Source organism: Antrostomus carolinensis, unplaced genomic scaffold (assembly GCF_000700745.2).
Source record: "Antrostomus carolinensis isolate BGI_N321 unplaced genomic scaffold, ASM70074v2 scaffold18564, whole genome shotgun sequence".
NCBI lineage: Eukaryota > Metazoa > Chordata > Aves > Caprimulgiformes > Caprimulgidae > Antrostomus > Antrostomus carolinensis.
Genome location: NW_010313014.1, coordinates 1 through 16890, shown reverse-complemented (window position 1 = coordinate 16890; position 16890 = coordinate 1). Strand labels below are relative to the sequence as shown.

At 40.3% G+C, this 16890-nt stretch overlaps 1 protein-coding gene across 1 annotated transcript; it reads left to right on the top strand.

The window, feature by feature from the left end:
* The first annotated feature begins 2138 nt into the window (after positions 1-2138).
* CLDN34 (claudin 34) lies at positions 2139-2762 on the top strand. The gene has a single exon (XM_029084798.1). The coding sequence runs from the start codon at positions 2139-2141 to the stop codon at positions 2760-2762; it is 624 nt and encodes a 207-aa protein (XP_028940631.1).
* The last annotated feature ends 14128 nt before the right edge of the window (positions 2763-16890 follow it).

Sequence of the window (16890 nt, the reverse complement as noted above, 5' to 3'; positions counted from 1 at the left end):
GATCAAAAACTGCTCCGTCCCATCCTTTTATCACTGGCATCAGCTTCGGGACTGAAGTAAGTATATAGCAGGCACCGGTATGAGAGGATGGACAGTATTTGCTTAAGGTCATATTGTTATGAAGATATTTTTTATTTATGATTTCCACAGATGGATTTTTGCAACTAGATTGTATCACCAACAGAATCTGTTAGTTTAAGATAAGTAAATAGAAGAGTTATTGCTTTAGTAAGAAAACATAGTTACAGTTCTATCTTCTTGTTATTAGGCTGAACTTGGTACAGTAATTCTTCAGTCTTGAATGCAATGGGAGCAGGAGAAAAGGTATCTTAGCTCCTAAAATATAAAGATGCCTATAGCCTTTCAGATCTACATAATAAATTCAATGCCACATATTCTCTGATCACAGAGCATTCCTGTAACTGTTCAGAAGGTTGTAAGAAAGACATGGGTAATTAACAGATTAAAAAAAAATTCTAATAAAACCCTAATTTGCACTCAGAATGTACAGTCAGCAAACAAACCTAAAATCTTTTACTAGCCTAAATTAGCAAAATCTTTTCCACCACAGTGTTAGGATGATTTGAACTGAAGAGGTTGGGCAGGTTATGAACGAGTGTGATTCGTGAAGGCAAAACACTAAAGAAACCTTGGTTAAAGTTTGAGACTGGGAAAGCCATGGCAGCACATCCAGACTCCAGCCCCTGCACAGACTATTATATTTCTGATTAATTCAAGTGTTTCTGCTTATTCTTTCATGGTTAAATAATCTAAAAATGGTCAAAGTTCAGAGGTCATTATTAGATTTTGTGGCTGGATTTGCTCATGCCTCTGAACTATGATGCTTTGTGTCTAACACTGGTCCCAGCAGCTCTTGGTAAGGGCAGCAAAAAGGCAAAGGTCTGTTCAGGCTGGGCTGCCCCACCAAAACCACAACTTCCAGGGGAGAGAAGCGTGGCTTCTGCAGCTGCTTCATAGGATCTCTTGCAACAGCCAGGATCCTGAGGATTTTCACAGATTTCACAGAAATTAATTTCACAGAATGGTCGGGATTGGAAGGGACCTCAGGAGATAATCTAGTCCAACCCCCCCGCCAAAGCAGGTTCCCTACAGCAGGTTGCACAGAATCGCATCCAGGTGGGTTTTGAACATCTCCAGAGAAGGAGACTCCACAACCTCTCTGGGCAGCCTGTTCCAGTGCTCTGTCACCCTCACTGTAAAGAAGTTTTTCCTCACCTTCAGATGGAATTCAATTTTGTCAGATTTAATTTCTACTAGCCAGTAATCCTGGGGCTCCTGATTATATATAGTGTATATAAGGATCTTTGAACAAAAGGGTTAATTACCAAGGAAGAAAATAACTTGGAAAAAGATGTGAATTTTCCTTTTGTGAATGTAAAAAGGAGATTGTAATGGGAGGTGATCAGAGATCTTTTCTTCTCCTTGTGATACAATGACATACACAGAATTAAAATCTAGTTATTATTTGTCTATGGGCATTAAACTTCAACAATTCATTACAGTTGGGGAAAGAAGACTATCAACCTCCCTTTCTACACATATTCATAGAATCACAGATTAATTTTGGCTGGAAAAAAACTATAAGATCATCAAGTCCAACTGTAAACCTAACACTACCGAGTCCACCTCAAAACCATGTTCCAAAGCACCACATCTACACATCTTTTAAATGCCTCCAGGGACGGGGACCCCACCACTTCCCTGGGCAGCCTGTTCCAATGCTTGGGAACCCTTTTGGTGAAGAATTTTTTCCTAATATCCAATCTAAACCTTCCCTGGCGCAACTTGAGGCCATTTCCTGTTGTCCTATTGCTAATTACTTGGGAGGAGAAACCGACCTCCACCTTGCTACACCCTCCTTTCAGGTAGCTGTAGAAAGCTATAAGGTCTTCCCTCGGCCTCCTTTCCTCCAGACTAAACAACCCCAGTTCCCTCAGCCGCTCCTCATAAGACATGTGCTCTAGACCATTCACCACTGCTTTTTCTTTTTCACTAACAGTTTCACCTATTCACTCAAACAATAATTGCCTTTGTAATTTCATGCTGTGTTTCTTTCCAGTGCCTCTCTCTCTTCACATGGCAACTGCGTCTGCAACAGAGTAGAAGACCTCCAGAGGATGAGCTCCCTGGTCAGCACCTCGCACCTCCAGCTAGCCGCCTTTGCTCTGGGTACAGTAGGCTGGATCCTGTGCACCATTTCAATGGGAATTGTGGAATGGAGAGTGTGGCACGTGGACAACACCACTATCATCTCCTCTGGCGTTGCCTGGGTGGGGATTTGGAAAGTCTGCTTCATCAGTTACCTTCACGTCTCACCTGGCTATAAAGAGCAGTTCTGCCATAAATTCAGTGGCTATGACTCCTCCATCCCCCATGAAATTTATGCTGCTCAGGGTCTCCTGTTGGTTGCCTTGTTCATGGGCTTGCTGGGACTGACTAGCACAATATTTGCTCTGAGAAATGTTTATATGGGAATCACTCACAAAACTCTCATTACCCGTTTCTTCCTGGTGGGTGGCTTCTTCTACATATCTGCTGGTCTGTGCGTCCTGATTCCTGTGAGCTGGAATTTCTATTCTGTAACGCACAACCAGAGCATCACTTTTCCTCCTTCTTACTACATGCCCTCCAGCCCAGCAGCGCAGGAAGCTGGTGCTGCCATTCCTATTGGGATTGTAGCTGTCATCCTCCTGCTGCTAAGTGGGACTTTTTCTCTCTTGTACAGATTTCCAAAATCCTGACAGGATAAATCCCCCTCATGCTGTTTCAGGACAAGAGCGTAGTCAAGAGATAAGGATGGCAGCACGAGTGATTTTATAGTCAAGAATTTAATTTTAGTCTACAGTAGCCACACTATTTTGTTATATGAACAAGGTGAATTACGATCTTAGTTGTCACATATGACCAGGAGTTCATCTTTGAGATAATTGCTGTTGAGCAGCAACTGTGATTAAGTTTTACCAGTTGTCCTCTTTTGTATACACAAATGTTATTGATTAATTTATTTTTTGTGTAAGATATTTACCGTGCTCAAAGACCTGACTTGGAATTAACTGTCCTGTTAGAAAAATGTGAAATAACACGTTAAATGTGAACTTTTTCCTTGGTACTAAACTATTTTGGCCATTATTTAATTATATCTGTAGTAAGGTATGTTTTGTAACAAGTAAAGACTTTTAATACCAATGACAAGAGTGTCATCATGGTTGTGTCAAATGAGTCTTCCCTGAATTGTCTTGCAAATATCTTGCCAGCTTCTCCTCTTCCTCTAGGGCACATAAAAAGCTGTGTCTTTAATGCTTCTATTTTTCTTTCAAGCTATTTGCATTTTATGTTGCAACATGTTTGCCTGTGGGCAAGGTGTGTTCATAGTTCCTCACTTAGGCAGAGCCAAAAAGTCTGCAAGTGTCTGCTTCTTCATCAGACACTGCACTGAATCCAAAGGGATTGCAAAATATGGAAACAAGTTCTACAAGTTATTACAAAACTGCTGTCAAAGCCAGTGCTCTCAGTAACCAGGAATATTCAGTACAACTTTCAGGGTATGAGTCATCTGATACAGACATCTATACCTAAACCGGTCACTTCAGGCTCCATTTATAGTCAATGTAGAAACAAAGACAGTCTTTTTCCAAAATAGATGACTAGAACGGCTGGGAGATGACATGCACCCTAAAAACCTGTTTCTCTTAACCCACCGTAATGGCTGTAATAACTACAGCTGCTAACTCCGGTGTACACAACCAAACTTCACCTAAGCTAGATAAAGTAAGGTGAAATCAATGTCTTATTTAAGCAGCACTTCATATGCCTGCACCATTTAAAAAAAAAAAAAAAAAGAGAAATATCCCAAACACTGTAATTAGGGCAATTATAAAACAAAACAAACCTCAAAACCCACAAAAAACCTGCAAGTTTAAGATCTTGGGAGGAATGAGTAAACAGCGTTGACGAACGGATGACCTCTTGGAAACAGGTTCCTCAAAAAGTTATTACACTTTCAAAGAAATGCTACAGGAATCTAAGTAATTTAGTTTTACTCTTTTAATTGTCCTCCATTTTCTAAGATACACATGGATTTAGAGAAAGAAGAAAAGTAAATGCAAGAAAAATGTATTAATTCTTGTACATTACAAGACAAGGTAAAATGCCAACACACCAGGTCTTATTGCTTGTGGCTGTTACTACCTCAACTTGTTCTAGCGGTCCGGTCCCATTTTTCCTCCATATCTTCCACATGATCTTGACTTTGCTGTACAGATTGTCTATACACAATCCCTACAGCACCTTCATTTCCTCTCCGGTCTTCCAGTCTCTTCTGAAACAGCAGCTTATCTCATCATTGGTAATTTTTTCATCTGCTACAAGGGTTTATCTTTTGACTGTTTACAATGCTGTAAACCATTTTCAAATGGTGTTTCAAAGAAGACAAGTGATTTAATAGCTTGTTTATTTTATATTGTTTCTAGTTTGATTTCTACTATACATCCTTTACAATGTTGGTAAGTTTCGGTTTTAAATGTACAAGTCAATAGAACTGTTATCTCTTCCCACAGGGCCTACAATGATATTAGATTTTATCTTATTGTACTTGTGAGGAAAAAAAAAATCTATCCATGTGTTTATGCCAGCATTTCCCCAGACTAATAAACCAACAATATTCCCTGGCAAGGAATTTGTACTTTACCAGAAAATAACTGATTCTTCAACTTTTTTGAGTTCATGTATGCACAGAAACATCAATAACTGCAACTGTATTTCTCAGCTATAGTCACTAAATGTTCGGCTTCAGTTTACATTTATTCTTGGCTAAAAGAAAAAGCAACAACATCAGACATGCACTGAGTTTCTGTGTTGCTGTCACAGCTGTTTCCACCAGGAATTCTGTTGATCTGTCCTGATGTGCGGCCATAAAAGACTGATGGTATGTCAGATGTAGGCTAGATGGTGAGGAAATTCCCCATCTCAACACTGGAATAGATTACCTAAGGAGATATGTGGGTTTTTAAAATAACATTTTGTCAAAATTAAGTTTAGATAAATAGTGCCATGAAGACTGTGGGTGTGAGGAGTGAGCCTATCTCAGAACAGAGGAGTGATCTAGATGGAGCTCTTGGCGTCCTGTCCCACTCTACCTCCTAGGTAACTCTCTAATAGAGAAGTCTATCAATAGTCACATGATTCAGATTATATGTTGATTTATGATAAAACATAGTCTACGGTCAAATATCAGGTTATATGAAAACTGCCAGTCCTTCCCTGAAGAAAAGATAGGAGGAAAAAAAAAATCTTGGCTCTAAACAAGGGAGAGACAAAACTTCTATTGATTTCAATGGACTCAAGCCTGTCTAATTTTGATCCCTCAAGGCTGTGAGTGATTCAATAAATTTTCATGAATGTTTGTGTTCATTAGGATTTTGGTGTTGGAGGAAAGTAAAGCTCCTGTGCTTTTACTTCGCCAGCAAGGAGGCATAGTTTCTTTGTGCATATTTTCACGACACATTTGTCTCAGAGTTTGAGAAGCTAATTTACCTTTCAGTAGGTCAGTTTGTTGCCATTTCAGTTGTGCTAGTACAGCTATTTTTAGGGTTGTCTGCAAAATCAAGCAGATGAAATTATTTCAATTTAAAACTAAAAAAATTAAAACTTTTCTGGAAGGCTATTTTTAACCTAGATTACTTTAGGGAGCTATGCTATAGCCTGGCCCTGCAATCATTTGTAGTAGCACAGCCGGAACGGGCAGTGAGCTGTAGTGCAAAGACCAAGTGAGTGGTCAAGGCCTAGAGGTAGAGAGATAAGGGTCAAGAGCCTCTTAAGCAAATTCCACCAGTGAATAGATCATATCGCAGCTCTGCCTCCAGCTTCACTGCAGACTGGGACCTGCTGTTCCCCGGTGACAGCACCGCTTGCCTTGTGGGCTCCACCCTGTCTAGGAATGTCTCCACGCTGGCCTCAGTCTACGAATAAACCAGTCTCGCTTTATTTTTTCTGAGTTGACAGTAAACAAGTATCTTGTGATTCACTCACATGTCTGAATTCACTGCTGGGGGAATGATCTGAATACCAAGACTCCCTTTGAGTTCTGCTGGGTATCTAGGCATAATGGTAAGGCATCCATCTTTGACCTCCATAACATACTCCTTGGCATTAATCTACCACATGATGTGTTTTGTTAACCTTCTTTATCTGTACCATCTACCTCACCTGTCCATTCATGGCCGCCAACCAAAATGTGTATGAATATGTACACAACATTCTTTTCAAAGATGGATGCTCAAAGAACAGATGGGCCTGAAAAGTGCCTAATAGTAAAGCAAGCTGATAGCACAACATCTACTGAGATTTTCTTCCCAGGTGAATATGCAATTCTGTCCAACATCATTTGTGTTCAGGTAAAGGAAGAGGGAGGACGTGGAGAAGTTGTACTGCAGAGTAGGTCACCAAATTATTCCAGTTAAGCCAGTAAACAAAATTTTTATTCAAGTCAGCAGCTTTACATGAAAAGAGACTTAATTGACAATTGCGAGTTCTTTAGCTGATTAAAAACAACACTAGTCTCAGAAAGAAATGTCTTTGTTGTCACACGGCTTATGGTATATTACGATGATGAGAGGGAGGGTGGTTTTCAGGAGAGAGCTATTTTTAGACCTTGGACCATTTTTCCCTTAGAATGGAAAAAATGAAATGTCACAGGCAATTTCCTGCTCTTTATGCCATTAAAGTACTTCAGGACAAAGACTTTTGCTTAAAACATGTAAGTCTGGCTGGCATAGAGTTTAACAGCAAATTGTTTTCTTAAAATAGGAAACCAGTGTACATTAAATTAAAGGTTCCCAGAAGAGACATGTTTTCTGAAAAAATATACCTTTTTCAAAACTGAACTGGGATTCCTTTCATTCTTGCCAACATCTGTATTGTCAGATCCAGTATCGGTTCATGAAAACGTACTTTTCAACCGACGTATTCCCTTTCCACTACTCAAATAATTTACTCTATTTCCCTTGCTTGAGGAAGGTAAGATTGTTGAATAATTAGTATGGTGGTTTGGAGTGTATTAGCTCTCAATTATTGTGACAAAACAAACTAGATGTCAGTCAAGAAAATGTAAGTGAATCTCACCTCAGAACTATAAAACAATAAATACCAGTTTATAACTGGGAATGGGATACATTATGCACTAAGAACCATTTCACACAATGTCATGTCCCCTCCTTTCTCTTGGGATGTATGTGGAAAAGTCCAAGTACGAGGATAATTACCAGAATAAGTTGCATATACATTATTGTCGAGATTTTATACCCAGCACCATCCAAGGTTATGTGTCTGTACGTGCAGACTGGTTTCCAGCAGCTGAATATGCAGACCCATTATGGAATAAATTGGTAAAGGTAAAAAAAAATAGATCTTGCTTTGAATTAACATTGCCAAACTCAGATACCTGAGATTAGCTGATGAGAACAATTTGTACCTGCCCACCCAGCCGGCCCCACATGGCCTCAGGAAAGACATTGCAGGGAGAAAAGAAAACATATGGGAAACTGAAAACTGGAGGCATTGCACCCACTACGCAAGTATATTGCAGCTGCCAACTGACTGAAATTGAGGGGGAGAAAATCCTTTGCACAACAGAAGTGCTTAAAAAACCCTGAAGGCTACAGAACTGGAAATGAAGAATTCACAGCTTGGGAAAGAGATTGGAAATATCAGTGCTATTGATGAATAGCAGTTTGAATGTATGGGACTAAAACTGGCCTATGTGGAGATGTTTCATCTATCTCTGAAAGAACTATGTAATCTCCAGTAGCTAGCCATGGCCAAAAAAAGAGAACTAGATCTTGAGGAGAATTTGAAATTACTTAAAGCTAGATTTCTAGTGATTTGTCCATGTAAAGATGTGGCTATCCACTTACTGGACTTTCAGAAGTCCTACTGAAAAGCTTAAGCTGTCCATATGCAAATTTTGGAATAATTAGTCAGTGGATCTCAGAGCCTTGTTCATGTCTGAGCTTTAGAACTGCAAATACGTGTAAAGACTTACCCAAACTCTTTGCACACAACAGTTTCTCATTTGTAAAATAAAAATAGAAGCGACTGACAAAAGTTATGGCAATAAATACATTAAAGACCAGTATGATGGGAGCCACAGAAGGCACTGAAATAGATCTGCTGAAGCACTGGCTTTTGTTTGTACTCTGAAGCCATGCTCCGGGATGCAGGAGTCCCTTGAGTGTGTGAAGCTGCCTTGCTGTTACTAACAGAGCAGAGGCAGAAGAGGAATGGTGTCACGCAATGGAAGCGGGTGGGGGGAAGAAGGAGAGCAAAGGAAAAGAATGAAGAAAAGGAGGGAGTGAAAGGGAAAGGAGGTGTGCTGGTTTTGGCTGGGATAGAGTTAGTTTTCTTCATAGAATCATAGAATCGCCTGGTTGGAAAAGCCCTTTGAGATCGAGTCCAACCATAGCTATCCACTACTAAACCCTATCTCTGAGCACCTCATCTGCCCCTCTTTTCAATCAATACCTCCAGGGATGGTGACTCAACCACCTCCTTGGGCAGCCCATTCCAGTGCCTGATAACCCTTTCAGTAAATAAATTTTTCCTGACATCAAATCTGTACCTCCCTTGGTGCAACCTAAGGCCATTGCCTCTTGTTCTATTGCTACTTACTTGGGAGAAGAGACACACAGCCACCTCGCTACAACCTCCTTTCAGGTAGTTGTAGACAGTGATAAGGTCTCCCCTCAGCCTCCTTTTCTCCAGACTAAACAACCCCAGTTCCCTCAGCTGCTCCTCATGAGACTTGTTCTCCAGCCCCTTCACCAGCTTTGTTGCCCTTCTCTGGACACACTCCAGCGCCTCAATTTCCTTCTTGTAATGAGGGGCCCAAAACTGGACACAGTATTCGAGGTGCGGCCTCACCAACGCTGAGTACAGGGGAAGAATGACTTCCCTGGTCCTGCTGGCCACGCTGTTTCTGACACAAGCCAGGATGCTTGAGAAATAAAATTTACAACACATGTTTTTCACCCAAAGAATTATTTTTTATTAACTCTGAGACACGGCTGTGTCTTGGCTGGGTAGCTGAGTTCACTTCAGTGTTGCCAATGAGTGTTATTTCTAAAGTGACTTTATGTATAGGTGGACTTTGTTTTGTTTGTTTTTCAGAGGTATGTACATTCAGTGTTCATCTAATTGAATTTTGTCTACTGTAACCAAGTGCTGCATCAATGGGCTCTTTACCAAAAGGCACCTACAGGATTCTTTTTTTAATAACATCATTTTAGGACTGACTGGCACTAGTTTGCACAGAGAACATGGCCTGCACTATGCAGGGGGACAAACACAATATTTGCCATGGTGAAGCATAGCTTTCAATATTATAACCTATGGTAGCAGTAAAACAGGATTGTTGAAGTGACTGTCCTTTTTAATGTAAGAGTTTCAGACTAACTGGTATAGCACCCCTTGGGCAGGAGAGCACTCAGCACATGTCAGTTCATCCCATCTTTCTGTGAGCGCAGACTGAAAGCATTCCCCATGAACCTAATCAATGGGATTAGTTGCAAGAGCATTAATAACTTGCCTTCTTGCTGCTGTTTCTCATAAATATTTGCATCCTCCAGGACATCTCTCTATAAATAGCTTCATTTCCAGTGAAAATTCAGGAATTGTGAGATTTACATTTTGCAGCTGTACATAGTAAATGTTGCTTGGTTGCTAATAGTCCCAAATTCCCAGATGGTCCTGGTGACATTCAAAGCCAATGTAGACAATCACTGAAGTCGGTAGCAGCTTTCAGTGCCTCCAGGGTCCTTCAAGCTGCCATGCTCAGCCCAGGCCTCCGGCATTGCCGCCAGGTGCTGCTCTCTTTTTTGAAAGGCTGGTCATCAACGCAGTCAAAGAAAGCATTGACATCACCCATACCCTATGCCAGGAGAAGTTTTGTCCACAAATTTCAGAAGCTTTGACATGAGCATTTAAATAGCACTCATATGAAGAGTGTTGGTTAGAAAAACTTGCTTCTGACAAAAGCATTGCTTCCTTCTCAGGGACCTAGCAGTGCTTCAGAAAATCTGTTTTGTCAGTGAAACTTTATATTTGCAGCAGCAAATACAAAGTACTCTGGAGTAAGTATAACCAAAAAGAACCTGAGTGTGAAAAGATAATTCAGGCTTTTAGCCTGAAAAGTGAGTCTTACAGGAGTCTGATCATGGAAGTCAAAGGTAATTTAGGAAAGTACTCAGCATCTTGCAGGGTTGCTCTTTAATTTGGAGCTATGCAATGTAACTGCCTAAGGACATGTTGTCAAATTTCTTTGTTTAAGCTAAAGAAAAAACTACATAGTTTGAAGAAAACTATTAGAAGTCCATACCACCTAAATTACCCCATTATTCTATCTGCAGATCATATTGTTTTTAGAAAATCTGACAAGGAACTCCAATTCCTTTTAAATAACCTTAGTTAAATCTTTATTGTAATGGCCACTCCAATGCCTTAAGAGATCTAAAAGATTTTTTGACTGGCTAAACAACTGGTGCAAACTGAAGTTCAAGAGTGTGACAAAAGAAAACACACGCATATGAGCAATGAAAGACAAACCACGGGAGGCACAGGAGAAGAGCAACACTGAACAGAACTATAAAAAAAAAGGTTGTAAGGGGTAAGGGAGAAGAAAGTTGAGCAAATCACTGAGAACAAAACTGTGAAAGAGGCAGAAAAGTGCAAATGAAGAAGAGAGAAGCAGAAAGGGAAAGCAAGAGGAAGATGATTTAACAAAGACAGGGAAACATAGAGGATAAAATCTGGTTGGAAGTTCAGAAAATACAGTTTTTGCCTTTGCAGACTTCAGCCTGAAATGGTCTTCTGCTCATAAAATGAGAATAGAAACTTTTACTTTAGGGATTCAGATGGAAGACAAAAATAATAAGTTACACAGACAGATAACTTAGCGAGCCTATGATTTCATGGTTGACTGAAGGCCTAGCATTCAAATCTGGAGAGCTTAGCGTTGGTACATCTGGCAGCGGTGAATGTTAATGACTGTAGATTTATATAACACATATAAAATATATTTTTTGACATACATGAGTCTTGACAGTTCCTGTCCTTACACCAGTACTCATCTGCCTAAGCCTTTCTCAGAAACTAACTTTTGGTGTTACAGGGGTTTGTAAATGGATGGTCAACGTCTTATTTGGGATGACCAATATCTTAATTCTGAGAGGGTATATCCAGGTTAGTTTCTCTCAAATAATCGTTTTCTCTGTCCCTTCAGTGCAGCCTCATGAATTATGTTGTAAGAGGAAGATTTAACCCCAAAGCCAGTTTAATCCATTGTTTACGCAAAATCTTAGAAATTGTGCTCAGTTACTGGAAAGCCAGCAGAAGCAGCCCACATTGACACAACTTCTACTAGTGCTTTCTCTGATGAATTCAGTGCTGGTGAGCAAACAAAAAAAGCAGAAAGTCCCAAAGAAAAAGAGCTCTTTGTCTTTTAAAGCAGAAACAGTTTACAGCAGAGTGGATAGACTTGATAAAGGTAGCTTCTGCTTTCAGGCTTTTACAAATAACAAAAGTTTCTATATCAGTCCACTTTGTCAGATTGCTGTTGGTGACCAAAGTCTGGATTAGGAACCACAAAAATGCTGTTACCCAGCTCCTGTGGTAAATGATCTAATCACTGTGCGATGGCTAGACACGCAAATGTTGGGAGAAGTACTCAGAAAATTGTTTGCATTGCTCAGACAACACCTGGATGGCTGAACTGAGGATCAGTGATTTAATACCGTTCAGGGTGAGTAGTAAGCAAGTAGCTACTGATACCAGCTTGGTTTTAGGACAGGCTGACTTTTTGCCAAATCATCTCTGGGAAAAAGATTATCAGCTGACATCATAAAATGAAACCAATTAACATTAATTGAGAAACTGGGTCTTGTCCTATGATAGACATACATGAAGATTAAATATGCTTAAAAACTCATCTAAATTCAGTTCAGCCTTCTCGGAGTAGCCACCTGGCAATGGGATTACGAAAAAAACCTACCACTTGTAATTTGTGATGTCTCTGCTAGTTATTGGAATCCCTTTTTCTAATCACTTGTCAAATAATACTTTACTTATTTTGCATTAATTATTTTTCCTCTTTTTTATTATAGGTATTTCTGATGGGCTAAATTCTGCTTCTTTAGACTTTAGGTTATTATTAAGAGAACTAACTGACTCAAGCCTGAGGATTCTTGTAGAAGAAAATTGTAAAAATTGAATGGAGTTCATCTTGACTGAGAAAACTCTCTACTCCAATTAAAGACATAACAGGAAGTTTGCTTCTTATGTATTTAAGCAAAATTGGTAAAAGAGAAAGATTTGTCTTAAAATAATTTAGTTCAGAGTTTTAGACCACATGCAATTGCACTGTTGTTAACTTGCAGCTGCCATCCATGGCTCCTTGCCACATTCATCTAATGGAAATCTACTTCCTTTAGCAATTTCAATGAATAAATAAGTTCGTTTCTTAGAATAGAATAGAATAGAATAGAATAGAATAGAATAGAATAGAATAGAATAGAATGAATTTAGGTTAGAAAAGACCTTCAAGATCATCAGGTCCATCTGTTAACCTAACACTGTCAAGTCCACCGCTAAACCATGTCCCAAAGCATCACATCTACACATCCTTTAAATACCTCCAGGGATGGGGACTCTGCCACTTCCCTGGGCAGCCTGTTCTGATGCTTGACAGCCCTTGCAGTGAAGATTTTTTCCCTAATATCCAACCTAAACCTCCCATGGCACAGCTTGAAGCCATTTCCACTGGTCCTATTGCTTTTTACTTGGGAGAAGAGACTGACAGAGATCTTGCAATAACCTCCTTTCAGGTATTTGTAGAGAGCAATAAGGTCTCCCCTCAACCTCTTTTTCTCCAGACTAAACAACCCCAGTTTCCTCATCTGCTCCTCATAGGACTTGTGCTCCAGATGCTTCACCAGCTTTGACGCCCTTCTCTGGACACACTCCAGCACCTCTATGTCTTTCTGATAATGAGGAGCCCAAAACTGAACACAGCACTCGAGGTGTGGCCTCACCAGTGCCAAGTACAGGGGAACGATCACTTCCTTAGTACTGGTGGACACACTGTTTTTCATACAGGCCAGGATGCTGTTGGCCTTCTTGGCCACTTGAGCACACTGCTGACTCATGTTCAGCTGTCTGTCAACCAGCATCCCCAGATCCTTTTCCACCAGGCAGCTCTCCAGCCACTCCTCCCCAAGCCTGTAGTGTTGCATGGGTTTGTTGTGACCCAAGTCCAGGACCCAGAACTTGGCCTTGTTGAACCTCATACAGTTGGCCTTGGCCCATTGATCCAGCCTGTCCAGATCCCTCTGTAGAGCCTCCTTACCCTCAAGCAGATCAACACTCCCACCCAACTTCGTATTGCCTGCAAATTTACTGAGGATGCACTCGATCCTCTTGTCAAGATCATTGATAAAGGTTAAATATCTAAATTTAAATCTTAGGACAGTAATTTGAGTATTTTTTTATAGATGCAGCCCACTAGAGTGAAATCAAGTAATAATTCATCAATGCTACAAGTTCCTGAAATTACTCCTTTGCTTTACCTGCTGGAGACGTGGATGGGATGAGGAATGTCTTTGTGCCAATTTCAGACAAAAGTTTGGATGCCCACAGGTTAACATGCTCCAACATGCAAATTTTAGAAGCCCAGAAACTTGAGGTTTTAGAGCTTTGTTCCAAGTACAGTGAATGGGACTAAAATTCAATATTTTTCTTCAATGGGATTTAAAAAAAACCCGACAACCTTCAAACCTTACGCACAGTGCAAAATGCCACACAACATTAAATGTCTGGAAACTCTGGGCACATCCTACTCCTCTGTTCCTTCTGCAAAACAAAAAACCAAGACTTTGGTCATACAGAAAAGCTTGGCTGCACAGCTGGGGGCTCAGCAGTACTAACCACAGAACCAAGCTCTTTGCTTAAGATAAGGAGGGCCATGAACCCAGGTCACTCACTTTTAAGAGACATCTACTCTTATGATAGAAAATGGTGATTATTGCAGTTACAGGCATTTTTTTAAGTAGCTGTCACTGCATGGTGTGAGAGGCTGGATTGTCTTGATGAGAGTTAAATGTGCTCTGTCTGCAGCTGCTGGGTTTTAGGGTATTCCAAAGGTGTGGATGGATCATGTTTCTAGAATCTAATACGGCTATAGCAGGAGTTACCCACCTGGCCAGGAAAGTCCTGGGCTCTTACTCAATACAGAACTTCAGGCACCATTAAAGCTTTGCAGGACACAAAAATCACAACCAGAAAAAAATCACGACCGGCCCAGAACTCAGGCTGTTCCTTCTGTAAATTCACACTCATCTCATGCACTGGATTTTTCAGTGAATGTTTAGTTTTCTGCACAGCCAATATAATACCCAACAAAAATGTGACAACAGTTCATCACCTTCAGGTTAAAAATTTCTTGTTCATTATTTTTTATATCGCTTAATTGGAATTTCTTTCCATACGTGAGGGCAGGATTTGTGTATAGCATTAATGCTTCTTACAGAACAGAAACTCTGGTATACAGAGGATGGCACTCTCAGCTCATTTGTGGATGTTTTATGGTTCACATTCTGGAAAGCCCCACATTGTTTGAAATAACTTGTCTAAAAGTTTTTGTCATCTGTGTTATAATCCTCCTGCCTCCATGGAAATTGCTGCCAACCAAGACTGCCTTATGCTAGCTGCTGCCATGGAGATACCAGCGATATGCTTGGGCCTCTTTGCTCTGTGGAGTAGCTCCTACAAAGAGTTTCAAAAATATAGCGCATTCTGTCTAGTGGGAGGAATCCTAAACAGCATTCCCAGCAGTACTGTTTTAATGCCAGTAATCTTGAGTTCAATTAGTAGATAAAAATCAGGGCATTTCTTTTTCTCCTGAATTCAAATTCTCCTCCAACCTAGGCGGAAGGTTCCTTCTCAGGAAGCTGGGGATGCTGTTCCTATTGATTTAAGTTTTGCTGTTACACCCTTCTTAAGTGGGGTCTTAATTATCTTTGGCAGATATTTTTTAATAGGGTACATTCTACCAATAAAATAAAATAGTCTCAATTTGGGCTCTTGCAAACAACAACAACAAAAAGAGTATTATTTCTGTTAACTCAGAACAAACCTGTCCTTGTAGCTGTGGGTTACCAACCGATTCATGGTGTTCAAATGAAGTATTTTACCCATAGTTGCCCTGGGACTGTCTGTGTGAAATATCTTCCATTTTTAAAAGAACTTTTGCAACAAAAACCTGAGACCAGCCTCTCTCACATTCCTGTTGGATATCTTCCATGGCAAAATTGTACATATGTAAGGGCTATCATGGATCTTTCAGCAACTCATGGGGAAAATTTTTATCTTTAGAACTGAATCTTTAAAACAGAAGTTTCATAAAATCTCTGGAAATGGAATAATAAAGTGGATGGTATCTGTGCTTGGCAGAAGATGGAATGGCACCTCGTATGTTATGTTTTGAGGCTTTAAAAAGCTTTGGCCTCTTATCTGTTGCTTTCATTAAAGTTATTTACATTGTGCACTTAAATATATCTACAGTGTGGGTAAGCAAACTCTCACTTGTAACACAGGTATTGCACCTGTATAATTGGGAAGAGAAACCAGCTTTGGGTGTCCTCCAGTGAGTGCTGTGTCTCCTGCTGCCTCCTACCGGTTATTATCCCCTGTCGAGGCCAGGCGTGGCCTGACCTCACCAGATTCCAGTCTGATACCTGTGGGCATGTACAAACACTAAAAGACCGTATGCCTTTACATCATTAAAGTTAATGGATGGTGATATTTTACATTTTAGACTCAGCATCTCATTAAATTGTCTGAAAATAATGTATTGATATTGACTGACAAAGTTATAAGCTATAGTGATGTGAGGAATCGTTCAGCTCTACGGCTGGTATTTACTTTCAGCTGTTGCCTTCTCTGTCAAGTTATTCCTTTATTAAAATTTAAAAGGTCTTAAAAAGTGAAAGAAAGGGTAGGTGTTTTTTCCTTGATGATGTCTGGTTCATGTGCAGACTTTCTACCTCTTAAAGTCCCACACTTTGGAAAGCAAAGCTTGATGCATAAATTTGTTGTGGCACTGCATAACAGTAAGTAAATCCTACATTCAAGTGCACAAGAAATTAGTAGAAAGTGCTCTTTAAAAGCAAGGACTGCCAATCTGAGAAATGTCAGCAAGCATGCAAACTTGCCGGGACTGGGATGGGGAAATGTTGTCCACAATGGCCATGTCAAACATTTGCAGTTTTTTAGGCTAGCTTTACTTTCCATGGCTTAACTCACTTTCCTGCCCACAGCCACAACTTTGTGTTTATTTTCACCTTCCAGAGTGTATGAGGATTAGAAAATTTAATAATAATCTTTGTCTATCTGGGAAGGGATTGTCCTAGAGTGGTTTTCTGCATTGTCACTAAGATTGTACAGTTTCTTCAGGTCTGTCCCTAGTGCGTGTGCCAGGGGGCTGCAGAAGAGGGCACAAGGAACCTTAGGCAGTGTGGTTGTGAGCCCATTGTACCTGACTTACTTCTTTTTGCAGGTAAGTCACAACCTTGATCTTCACCAAGAAGAGGCAGGTTTAGCACTCTATTTTCTTGCCTTTAACTGAACTTGTAAGGGGAGGTACACACCTGCCAACGATTCACTAAGATAACCATCTGGGAGTTCAGCGGGTGGGCACCAGGATGCACGAGCATTTACCCTGACATTCCACAACATGGCAAACTTTATTGTAAATGAGCAGGTCCGTGTAAAGTCACATACATCACATCACATACAGCATTTCTTTGCTGAGAGGGTGGTCAAACA